Source organism: Natrix helvetica (assembly GCF_964273705.1).
Source record: "Natrix helvetica genome assembly, chromosome: 5".
In the NCBI taxonomy this organism is placed as follows: domain Eukaryota; kingdom Metazoa; phylum Chordata; class Lepidosauria; order Squamata; family Natricidae; genus Natrix; species Natrix helvetica.
The window spans coordinates 58481766-58494495 of NC_138551.1; the positions used below are offsets into that span (position 1 = coordinate 58481766).

The following is a 12730-nucleotide window of genomic DNA, read 5'->3' on the forward strand; positions in this document are numbered from 1 at the left end:
AGAATTGTATCAGGCTATGCCTGTTAAAATCAGTGCCTTGAAGTATGCATTTTTAGTGTAAGGTTTTTCAGCCTACTCTGAATTAGCATTTTTCTATATTTTCTATATAATTCATGTATCTCAGGAATCCTTGAATGTTTCTATAGTCAGTAGAAGTTTGTTATTAATGCATTCTATTAAAAATGCTACAAGGGTGTCCCCTGCAGGACAAGAACATATCATACCATGAACGCACATAAAAAATTGTGAGGCTCCCTTAAAGTATTTTGGAATATATTAATAACTCTTCCTTGTAGAAAGTTGAAAAGTTCAACTTCGTAGGCTTACATAAAACCAGATATTCAGTGGAAACTTAGCTCAACAGTGTAATAATGAAAATGAAAAACAAATACACATTTAAAATACAGCCAACACTTTTATTTAAAAATGATTTATCTGAAATGGCAACTGACTAAAAAGACACTTGTACAATATTTTTTTAAAAAAAAAACTCTAGGGACATAATAACAGTTCTAGGGTTATTTAAAAGAAAGCTTTGGATCTGATTTGAATTCCTCAGTTTTGGCTGACACCATCAGCCATGGCACTTTGGTTGAGACACACAACTTTATGGTCTGAAGTGACCTATTTGAACTGAGTGGAGTAAATGAGTCAGTTGCTACTCCTCCAGTACCTTTTCTATTGATGCTTCTAGTTGTATGGGCTTCAAAGTTTGCAAGCATTTTAACTCACTCTCACTCTAACACAGGGCTGTCAAATTCATGTCATCATGGTGGCGTCATGTGACATATCAGGACTTTTTCCCCCTTTGCTAAATTGGGCAGAGGCATGGCCAGCACATGATGCATCTGGTCCATGGGCTGGGAGTTTGACAGCCCTGCTCTAACACATTGATATTAGCTTACACTAACATGTGATACAGACATCATAAAACACTGTTTACTGGCCCTGAAGGCATATATACAGGAGCAGTCTTGGGTTTCATTAATTAACTACCTGCTTCTCTTTAACTGGTTGGATCCGAGGTACTTTTTAAAAACAGTCCTGCAACCCCTTAAGTCTGCCTGTTGTCTACAAAATGCCATTCACATATACTAATACACAGCCTTAGAAAACCTTAGATAGTCTTAGATGGCTACCTTAGATGACTACCTTTAGGAACCCTAAAAGATATTTTTACTTGAATATGACCTTCAACACCTGTAGCATTTACATTTATAGTTATTCAGGGTATGAAAGAACCACACAGGGCTACAAACAACAGTTGAACAGTTGAAGACTGCTAGAGATTTATTTCTGCTGCTAATCTCGACTTTCCACCCACTTTTTCAGACTACTTCCTGATGTAATCAAGAGGTATTTGAGTTTTAGATGCCTAAAAATAAATATATGATAAGCCAGTCAGATGTATACTTAGAATTGAAATTGTATACACATATGAGCGAAGGGCTTCTGATGGATGGAGCAGCCCATATATTTAGTTCAGAAGAGAAAGAGCTCTGGCTAAGATGCTGTAAAATAATCCAGGGTAGAGCAGTAGGATTGTCACTGACTTAATGAATGCTAACCAATCAGTATAGAAACATCTATCGATATAAATATTATCTAAAGCAATGGTGTCCAACCTTGGCAACTTTAAGACCTGTGGTTGTCTGGGGAATTCTGAGCATTGAAATCCACAATGTTGCCAAAGTTGGACACTCCTGATCTAAAGTCTTGATATTTTCTTTGCGATAAATGATGCTTTTTTCCCCCAAGGCAATGCAATGCTGTTGGCCCATCATAATGGGAAACCTGATGTCTGAAGTTCCTGCAACGAGCAAATAATTAATATGGCACATCTATTGCACAGTATCATGATTGTCTGGAATGGTGCTCAGATATCAAAAGCCCACTAAATCGTTTCAGTACTTTCCTGACAGTAGCTTCCTAGCAATGATGCTTTCTGTTCATATATCATGAAAAATTACTCCTATCCAAGAATAAAATATAGAATCTGGTATATTTGGTGAAGAATCCATTCTAACGTTAAATGAGAATTTCTGTTGTATTTTTCTGAACTTAATACATCAACTCCTACATTCAGTTCCAATATTGTACAATGAAGCATCAGCAGACCCAGGAGGTATATACGTAGCGGAGAGAGAAGAGATAATGCTGTATGAATATACTCACTACATGCCTCCTAAGCTCATTTACTGCTCTGAGTGCTACTCAACAACATGTCAGCATTTGGTTTTTCTGTATCGAATTATACAGGGTGGAAAGGCCATACTGGTGTAATAAAATTATTTAATAAAATAAATGGCATGTTCAAATCCATGGATCATATAAGGTCATTATGCTGAGCAATAGGTCACCTAATCTGAAATTAGGGCATCTGAATAAACTTGGTTTGCCAGCTGAACTTTTGAACTTGAGCACCTAACACTTTCTCCTGTGGATGTTGTGTTGGCCAGAACAGCTGCATTTAATTGGAATTCTATAGAAGTATCATTCAAATTTGCGTCATTGGTGAAGAAAACTTCTCTCCTAAAGAAATGGCTGATGTGAAGCTCAACTTTACCTCTTCTGTCTCCTGTCATGCCTTGGTATGCTACAGAAATATTAAACAGGTCCAACTAAAAGTCATTTTAACGACAAATCCTAGACTGTCCAGTGATAAAACACCATAGTAAAAGTAGACAAAAGCTTCCTTATATACAGCAACAGTTTCAGGATACCAGTAAGGTTAGAAGTACTGTTTCCACTTGGGTTATCTGTCCTAGCTACACAGTGCAAGTCTGCTAAAAGGAGCAACAGCCTTAGTCTAAGAAAGGCCATACTGGCATCTGGCCAAGGTCCATTGTTTCTTCCAGACAGTATGATACAGTTCCCCACTTGCCAGGCTTTCTTCATCTGGACATTTTTGCTACTGGCAGTCGGCTTCTGTAGTCCACAAAGAACCAATCTGAATCTTCAGTCTTTACTTGAGGCTAGGATTTCCTAACTAGCACCTTTCTTTTCCCATTCCTGCAAAGAAAAAAAGGTGGGGGGAGTGCTTAATAGCTAGTGGAGTTGCAATTAGCTTATATAGTGTTTTTGTTTATTTTATTTCTGCACATAATCTACAGATCTGATATTTCCTGATCTCCCATCCAGATGCTACTACCAATTCCAATGACCTACCAAACCTGGAATGCCAAGTGGTGGCACAGTGGTTAGAGTGCAGTACTACAGGCTACTTCAGCTGACTGCTAGCTGCAGATCGGCAGTTCAAATTTCACAGGCTTAAGGTTGACTCAGCCTTCCATCCTTCAGAGGTGGGTAAAATGAGGACCCAGATTGTGGGGGGCAATATGCTGACTCTGTAAAACCACTTAGAGAGGGCTGTAAAGCACTATGAAGCGGTGTATAAGTCTAAGTGCTATTGTTGTTGCTATTTGTTTTGCTACATAATTCCAGATGCCTTACCTTTGCTTTCTGCAAAACTGTTCCTTTCCCTGTGACCTTGACAGATAAAGGACGGTTTTTTAATGCCACTGCTGAATTGACAGGTGAGTTTTCTGGGTTATTCGTAAGATTAGCAACTTTCATCTACATTTAGGGGAAAAAAAGGATAGTGATCACACAAACTTCTATTATTTTAAATTAAATTTTGTCAGTTGCATATCAGAGTTCCTGGAATCTTCAGGTTGTGGATATGTGGAGTGTGGAAGTATAAATTAATGTTGTATTCGGTCTTGGCAATTTATGGAAACAACTGATTCTGGTGTTGTGCTTTCATGTAGCAAGAATGAAGCTAGAATTCTTTCCAATTTTGGCCAAAGTACTAATGAGCCATATGGGTACTGTATGCCTTACAATATCAGTGAAGCAAGAGATCTTCTTGTGAATTGAATGCCTACACTATTAGCTATTGTGTTTTTTAAAGTATGAGAAAAGATTCAATCACAGAACTTTTGCCTCACACGTATATGGACAAGTTGCTGACAAGCATCCTACTGCTTCTCAAAGTAACAGGCTACATACTTTGGGACTTGCATTTTCCATGTGTGTGGTATCCACTGTGGTGCCAAGTGTAACTGGACCAGACTCTGCTTTCCTGAGATTCTCTTTTGCTTCAACAAGTCTTAGTTCCAAGTCAACACGCTGATCTTCTTTCTTCTTACACTCTTCTTCTATCTCTTTTAGCTTCTGTTCCATTGTAGACAACTTAGTCTTATCTGCCAAGGGAAGAATAGGGATATAGAAAAAGCAATCAATTCTCTGTCTGTCTATCTGTCTGTCTATCCCTATGATCTATCTTATCTATCTATGCCCCCATGGATTTATTTTCTGTATCTTATCCTTTCCTTCCCTTCAATTTTTTTGTTATAGGACAGAAAGAAATAATAAAAAATAAAATAAATAATAATAAAATTAACATTAGAGGCAATAAGACACTCTAAGCAAAGCCTTTTTACATGGTAAGAATATGTGGGATGGTCTTTAAGGCATCCAAATCTTAAAGCATTTACGTTTTTTAAGCAACTTGAACAGATTCTAGAAAATCAAACTGGGAGTGCAGATTAGCAAAATAGATGTAAAGTATTCTAAATGCTTTCTTCCAGTTATCATATTGACTTCAGCTTATTCCCTCAATCACTTTTCATGAGCACTCTTAGTTTAGACCATTACACACTTCCAAGAGGGAAAGGTTAGGGACAACTGTGAACAAAAGAAGAGCTACTTATCAAATGAATCAAAATAGTGTATCTGTTAGTCTCCAGAAGATTATATGAAACTTTTCTTCTAAAGAATCAACAGGGCAGGAACCTGCTGATAACTCAGCCATCATCCAGCAGCCTCATAAAAAACAATCACATCACTTAATGCTTAAAACGATTTCCTGTTTTACGCCAAGCACCAGGGAATGAAAATAAGACGAGCAATGGAAGTTTACCTGAGCAGTTCATCATCATCTCTTTCAGCTCCCTTTTCTCTTTTCGAAGCTTTGTCAGCTGAGAGCGGATTTCTTCTTTGTCTTTCTCCAAACGGTCTCTCTCCTCTGAATATCGCTTCGCTTCAGCCTCCGTCCAGTTCTTGCCTAGCTTTGTTTCTACGGGGGCTGTGAATTTAGTTACGCTCTCTTAGTGCAGGAATCTTTCTCAGTGACAGAAACACTAATACAATGGTTGAATACAATTGAAAAAAAGTGCGGCAGCATATCTACATTTATCTTCTGAGCTACTTGAAGTGCTCAGATAAAAAAAAAAAAAACACCTGACCTGACTACAAAAGCTGACTGTAACCATGAGGTAGACAAATTCTGTCCTAATCTGTTGTCATGTGGGAGGGAGAAAGCCAGTAAATTTAGAAGGTATCAGAAAAATAATAAAAGAGGTCCCAATTTAGGCTGCTGTTCACTAAATCCTCGCTAACAATTAGCCAATAGATCTACAGCAGGTTTATGACTTAACGAACTGTGGCCATAAATAGAGATGATCCAATTGCCTAATAAAAATGTGAACTAAATAGATACTATTGATGTCACCATACCTACCTGGATTCATCACTTTGGGCTTTTCTGTTTTTTCCTTTGGTGCAGCCATAACCACAGTGGGGTCACTCTGAGGAAATATAATTTGCTGCTGCTGTGTCTGGATTTTTATTGTACCTGTCCAAGGAGGTGGCACCTCATCTATGTCTGGAGGCCTCTGTTCGAGAAATAAGATGAGAAGAGACCATTTGGTCTAGTGCAGGGGTATCCAAACTTGGGAACTTTAAGACTTGTGGACTTCAATTCCCAGAATTCCCAGCATGGCTGGCTGGGGAATTCTGGGAGTTGAAATCCACAAGTCTTAAAGTTCCCAAGTTTGGACACCCCTGGTCTAGTGGTTAAGGCATCAGAAACCAGGAGACTGAGTTCTAGTCCTGCCCTAAGCATTAAAGCCAGCTGAATGTGAGACAGTCATTCTCTTTCAACCCACCCACCTCACCTTTCCTTACTATATTATACTTCCCTATACTATAGGGAAACTGGGAGGGGAAAGTAGTACAGGCATGTTTGTACAGAAAATTTGTTAAAATGAGTTAAGTACAGAGCTAATACTAGGAATAAAACTGTCTTCCTTTAAGCAAGGAACAAACTCATTTGGAGATTCTATAGATGCAGCACATTGCTGGGTCTGTAAAAATGCATTGGAAGCCTTGGATTTGTGAAAAAGAAAAGCTTTGAACCTAGCAAGGTTATGGGTTAATCATAACAACCAGAATTGTTACATAGGATGTAAATAGTATTATGGGTAGTCGTTGGTTAATGTTTGAGGTTAACGTTGAGTGGCATTGAGAGTTATTTACATCCACTCCTTAAAGTTATGGCAGTTGTAATACCCACACAGTCACATGATCAAAATTCAGGCAGTTGGCAGCCCACCTGCATTTACACCTGCAGGGACACTTCAATTCCCCCGCCTACCTATTTCCCTTCAATCTCTGCATTTTTGGTCACCCTGAATAGCAGCACTTCTGGGAAGCAATGGTGGAGACAGTGGCACTGGAACTAAAGTAGAAGCCTGGGGCCTTCAGCAGTCGCAATTGGATGCTCCCAAGCTTCAGCTCTGGTGCTGCTTGTGCTTCTGATGGTGCCTCAAGCCCAACACAGAGCCCCAGCTGCCCAATTGACCGTGGCTGTCTTCTTCCTTCTGCTATTGAGGAGCACCTAGCTTGTTCCTATGAAAGGCAGCTGCTGGTTGCACAAGGCCTTCTCCCCAAGACTGCACACCCATTTGCCAAATCATGTACACTCCTCTCATGATGCTTTAGAATGGTGGAATTAGCCTTCTGAAGCATCATGAGAAGAGTGCAAATGATTTGGGGAAAGGCAGGTACAATCTTCTTGTGACTTTGTCTCAGAAGTGTTCAAGAGGAGGCAGTCTCTTACCCTGCCCAGGCTTGGGGTTAGGTAGAATGTCTTAGATCTCGTCTAACAACCAGTGGGATTCAGTTAATGGAAGATGCAGGCTGATGGGTTTTCTGTTGCCAAGTCAAGTGACAATGTGCTTTATGATCAGATAGCTTAGCAACAGAAAGTATGGTCCCAATTATCATCATAACCTGAGACTACCTGTATAAGCTTTACATACAGAAGCTTGTACTAGCTTTACTTCTGATAATACTATGGGCTGACCTTACTATGATCTGACTCAGTGCTTCAAAATTTCACATTACTACAAAAGCTCTAGGCCCGCCTTCTACTGACACTAGCTCTTTGTAACATGTACAACACCCTTTACTGTAAGTAGCTCCTTTCAAACTAGGGAAAAGGACAGTAGTTTGGTTTTTCCTCTTTCCCTTCAGGATCATCTCATCTGTTTCATTTCATCTGTTTTGTCCAATATCCATTTCAGAACCTCCAGTAAAGGATACAATATTATTTGTCCCCTTCACACGAGATTAGATTGTTCTATCGCTGACAATGGCTATCCAAAGCCTTAAGCAGATGCATTTCCTATTACCTGCTATCTTTGCATTTCAAATTCTATCATTCCAGATGACCATACTATTTAAAAATATAGGGAACTGCAGACCCAGCATGTGTGGAATGTGTCAGTCTAGATAAGGGTATTGTAAGAATACATAAAACTTTATTGCTCTATAGTACCTGCTCTGGAATTTCCATTGCACTTCTGTTTAGTTCTGGTTCTTTTTGCACCATGGCTGAGTCTTTCTCAAAGTCCACCGAACTCTTGCTCATGGATCTTTGTAAAGGTGGAGACACCGAAGGAGTAGACTGACCCTGCTTTGAACCAGCTCCAGGCAACAAGGATTTCACTGGAGTGAGGTCCAGATAGACTCTGTCTTGTTCCCCTTCACATTTACTTCCATTTGGAGGCACAGCATCCTGTAAAAGATGGCATGTTCCAAATAATAATTTCACTTAAAGAAGAATATTCTGCTTAGAGTAAGAAGTGTCTATTTGACAATGTGAATTCAACATATTACACCTTGTTTAGTAATGTGGATTTACATTCAATGAATTTATAATAGCAATCCAGCACAATTTTCTTTAAATATTACTGACAAAAAAAAACACTTTGCAATCCTCCCTCTCCAAAACTCAGTGATTGCTGCTTTAGAATGATAAATAAACTAGCCAATTCTGCAAAAATCTCACCATGGTAGCCTCTGGAATGTCCACATCATCATAGAGTTCTTCTTGGTTCCCCATTCTCTTTGGCAGGTTGTCAATGTAAGTGTTGGGTTCAGAGTGCTTTCTTTGCATTAAGCTGAAAGACATGAAAGCAAACATGCTATCATAGAGTTTCACACACCATGAGCAATGATAGCTGTTAAATCCTGACAGTTACTGTCTATCTTCGGATGTGGCCTGACTTCCATCTTGTACCAGACAGCCAAGTCTGTGCAGTCCAATGAAGCAGTTACCATGTAAGAGTCCAATGAAGCAGTGTGCAACAAAGACCAAAACACTGGTTCCTATTAGTAAGAGGCCAAGTATGTCACACACCTGTGTAATCATGCAACAATGGGTCCACTACAGTTTTCCAAGAATTTTAATTTTGATTCCAAATGTTTGTCTCAAAATATTTGGTAGGCTTTAGGTTGGAAAGTTAAAGAAATGGGTGGCTATAGAAATCAAATAAATAAATGAGATATTGTATTTCAGATAAATACAACAATTTGCATCTTCATTCATTTGTTATACATACTGTATTTTCCTTAAAATGGTGGGAAAATAGGATTTTCTCCCTATCCAATCTCTCTTTTTAGGGGTAGAATCTTCATTCAAAGGTTGCCTTTGGGGACATAATATGGAAATAATCATCAAGATATTTTTCTTACTTTTTCTTTAGTATAGCAGTTTCATCAGAATGTGTCATAGATGGGATATATTTACATAGTAGTGTTTATTCTTTTCCAACTGTTTCTTTGTACAAGTAGTAATAATCCTATTAAAATTTGCATTGATTATTTTTCAATGCAAATCCCAAACTCTTATTTAGCAGAGTTAATAAATATACTACTAAACCACCAAAAGGAAGCAGATTCTGAATGCTAGCATAAGTAACTTACAATAATGAGTTTTTTGCTGCAGAGACAATGCAGGAAATTCTGTCAGCATCAACATAATCATAAGTAAGTTCCTCGGGATCCGTTTTAGAGCCAGATTCTGACAAAAGGACACCAAGCCAATGGCCCATTTCTTCAGAAGACTTTGTCTATTAAATAAATAAAAATACAACCAATCGTTATAGCTATAGTTCAAACCTCTTCTAATCAGCAGTTTAGTAAATCTCTAATCAGTGGTCTCTACAAATCCAATGGCGTGGATCTAAAGAAAAATTGGAAGTAAGCAGAAGAAAAGACAAATTTTGCACCTTTCTCCAGTCAGCCTTGTCTCAATAATATTTTCTGTAGACTCTTTGGCTGAATAGAGTGAGCACACAATTTTGCTCATTGTTCAAAGAGTCCTTACTTAAGAAAGAACAGAGTTTGGATGGGAGAAAAAAAGTTAGGAAATTATGTTCTGCCCAAATCCCACGGAAAGGAATCATTCATGCTTGAAATTCAACGATTCACACACTCATATAAACTTTTAATTATTTAAATATTTGTGAAAATTCTATATTCAAGGTAAGATTTGTCCTGAATAATAAGTGAGAGTTTAGCTGCTCAGGGGGGAAAGTATGCCAGAGTTTCAAAAAAAAAACCAAAAAAAAAAAAACATTTCCTCTAAAGATCTTTCTCTTTTTCCCCAGAAGATGGCACCAATTTGATTTTCTAAACATTTCTGCCTCAGACGGGTACTAAAATAAATACTGAAATTTGGTGGTGAAACATGAAGGAAAGCATCACAGGCTACCTCTACAATCAAGAAAAAAAAGTAGTAATGTGCAACAGGATACCGACACCAGCTTTCTGTATTTGTATTCTGACATCGGATGTCATGCATAAGTAACAGGGTTTGTGTGAGCCTATGGATGCCTATTGAAAATATTCAGTAAGCACCATGAAAAATCTATGAGAAATGATTTCATAATTTCTAGCTGCCTTGAGCTAAACTGCTGTATCCATATGGTACCTTAACTTTGTGAACGAAACTAGTTTGAAATAACTGTTGAAGTCGTCCTTATTCTGGCTTCACCGTACTCAGCAATTTGACTTCTAAAAACAAAACAATAGAGGCTCTGGCAATCCTACCCTTGGCTGAAAACATTCCTCCCACTACAAAATGTAGGAAATTTGTCACATTTTCCTCCTCCTACTCAAATGTTGCTGATGTCAGAGAATCTAAGATTAGCAATAAACAAAGAAAAAACAACAACTCTGAGTGAAAGTAATAGAGGTAAGCAACTTGTTTTTCAAATCAGCTTTTCCTCCAGGAGAAATTAAATATAACTCAAGGGAGATTATAGGAGATTAAGATTGCATTTTACTACTTGTTTATTCAAAAAAAGGAAGTTACAAGATTAGAATTAGAAGATAAAATTTGAATTTATACTGTACATCCCCATATATAACGTAGATACTATTATACTTGGAGCAGAACTCTAGAAAGGGAGGGAATGAATATTGCTGACAGTATTCAAATTGTTTTAATGCAAACCATGTACATAAGGGAAAGCTGCACCAGCTAACTACATATTATATATCTTGCAATCTGTGCACAGCCTCCGAACCTTGGCCTAATTTTAGATACTCCCACAGTTGTTTTACTTTCTTGTTCTTTTTTTACCCTTCCCTCCAGCATTCTTGAGCTCACAATATCATTCCTTATAAATTTAAGTACTTTGTTTCCTATGTGTGTTTGTAGGCATGAGTAAGAGAGAGAATATGCCATTTGGAAGTGGAGCTAGGGTGGAAACAGCCAATATGAAGAAAAGAAGTTGGGCCCTCAGCCTGAACTTTTTAGAAAATTAAAAACAACAACTAAAAAGTGAATAGTGGGAGGTAGAACAAAAGGTTCTGGGCAAGGAATCATTTGAAGCAGATTCATATTTATTTATTTTTGAATGCACATTGATTTATTGAACTATAAAACTGCTGATACAGTGCTCAACAGATTTTTTTCCTCACAGATCTAACAAGAAGTATTATCTTAGGCATTGCCAAATATAAAGAGGAAATATATATGGCCAATGAAAAAAGCTTAAGATTTCTGTAGACTTTAAAAGAAGGGTCATCTAGTGATGACCCTACTTTCAATCAATCAATGAACCCAGAAAACAAGAAAGAAAAGGGGAGAATAAGAAAAAAGGACACAAAGTCTTGCTTACTGTAAGTTTCGACCCATTGTTATACCAGCATCTTAACCCAAACATTTTCTTCAAAGAATAGTCCTTAAAGGGAAAAATGGTTCTATACTGCTGGGTCCTGCATCTCTTTCTGGGAACTCAAATATTGAGGACTTATTGCTAGTGTTATTTTCCTGCTGTTTAAAATTACTCTATAGTTGCTATTTTACTTATAGGGCTTCACCTAAAATTACAGGTTTTATTTTCTCACTATAAGTTACCTTCTGGATTAATTTGGCTGAAATGTAAGGAAAACAAATTAAAAGTTCAGTTTGCTCTCTCTCTCTCTCTCTCTCACTCTCACTCTCACTCTCACTCACTCTTGTGCTTTCTGTGTTATGTTTCTATGCTACTCAATCAAATAAGCTGTGGATAGGTAAGATAAGTTATTTAAATTGGCTCTATGCAAAGAAAGGAAGCTTTAAATTGATTCCAACACAGCATTGTGATAGATTGCCGTGAAGAGCTACTAAACTGTGTTTACCAGCTTCTGGAGAGAATGACATCCCATACCTCTAACATGGCCAATTCTTCACCCTTGTGCAGGATACGAAATGAATAGACGTGGTCAGGGCTTGGGTCTGGGATGATTTCACATCCCACCAAGTTCAAAGCTGGTTGAGCTGCCTTGTTTCTGTTTTTGTCCTGGTAGAAGTGGAGCTGACCATCCTTCACATGGCACCAGTAGGATTTCCATTGGCTGTTCACCAGTACATTTAAATATGCTGTGAAGAAAGAAATGCTGTTTTCATAATATGTTCTTTCTTAATGGAACCCAGAATACTTTTTCAATGCCCTCTAGAGATGATCTGTTGTTAGTGGATAAGAACAGGCTAACATACATAATTTTATTGCCCTAGTGCTAAATTAAGAGATCTCTAATATTGCTTCCAACCCTACAGCACAATGAATATGTTAGTGATGCCACCATACAAACTGTGATCCAAATTCTGATATTAAAAAGCACCTATTGTAACTAATTAATTGATAAAACCACAGCCATCACCATCCACTGTCCAACCCCCAACCAAATACAACCCATGCTATATAAATAAGTTATCGCTTAATGGTTAAAATTGGATTGCATTTTGAGCAAAAATAACATCAAGAGGAATCGTAGAATGACTCTCAGAATTGTCCCAAAAGTATTGCTATACCTTCTATGGATTTTTACAAGATCTAAAAGAGCACTGGAAGCATGATTTCTATTATTTTCCAGTCACAGTGACTATACTATAGTTCTTTTCTGCATCATTCTCTAGGATTGTCTTCCCTGCAGGTAGCAGAAATTCAAATAAACAGAGAAAAGTATGTGCATTTCTTAAAAGTTACTTACTGCAGGTATCCAAAGATCTTTCTGTACTGTCCATGGAGGCAGACTTCTTTCTCCCAAGATGCATTAGGTTGCTAAATTTTAACCCAGGTGTGCATTTCTTCTTAGCTAAATAGTTTAA

The 12730-nt window shown here is 37.8% G+C and overlaps 1 protein-coding gene across 1 annotated transcript in view; it reads right to left on the reverse strand.

Annotated features, from left to right (window-relative positions):
- Positions 1-402: 402 nt before the first annotated feature.
- The window catches only part of AFAP1L2 (actin filament associated protein 1 like 2), a 90480-nt gene continuing 78152 nt past the window's right edge, over positions 403-12730 (reverse strand). Inside the window, exons 10-19 of the mRNA XM_081956175.1 lie at positions 12613-12717; positions 11790-12001; positions 9055-9200; positions 8138-8249; positions 7625-7864; positions 5525-5678; positions 4925-5089; positions 4012-4205; positions 3454-3576; positions 403-3012 (exon numbers count right to left, since the gene is read on the reverse strand). Coding sequence (XP_081812301.1) covers positions 2986-3012; positions 3454-3576; positions 4012-4205; positions 4925-5089; positions 5525-5678; positions 7625-7864; positions 8138-8249; positions 9055-9200; positions 11790-12001; positions 12613-12717 — 1478 coding nt within the window. The 3' untranslated portion in view covers positions 403-2985. The remainder of the gene's footprint in view (positions 3013-3453; positions 3577-4011; positions 4206-4924; positions 5090-5524; positions 5679-7624; positions 7865-8137; positions 8250-9054; positions 9201-11789; positions 12002-12612; positions 12718-12730) is intronic.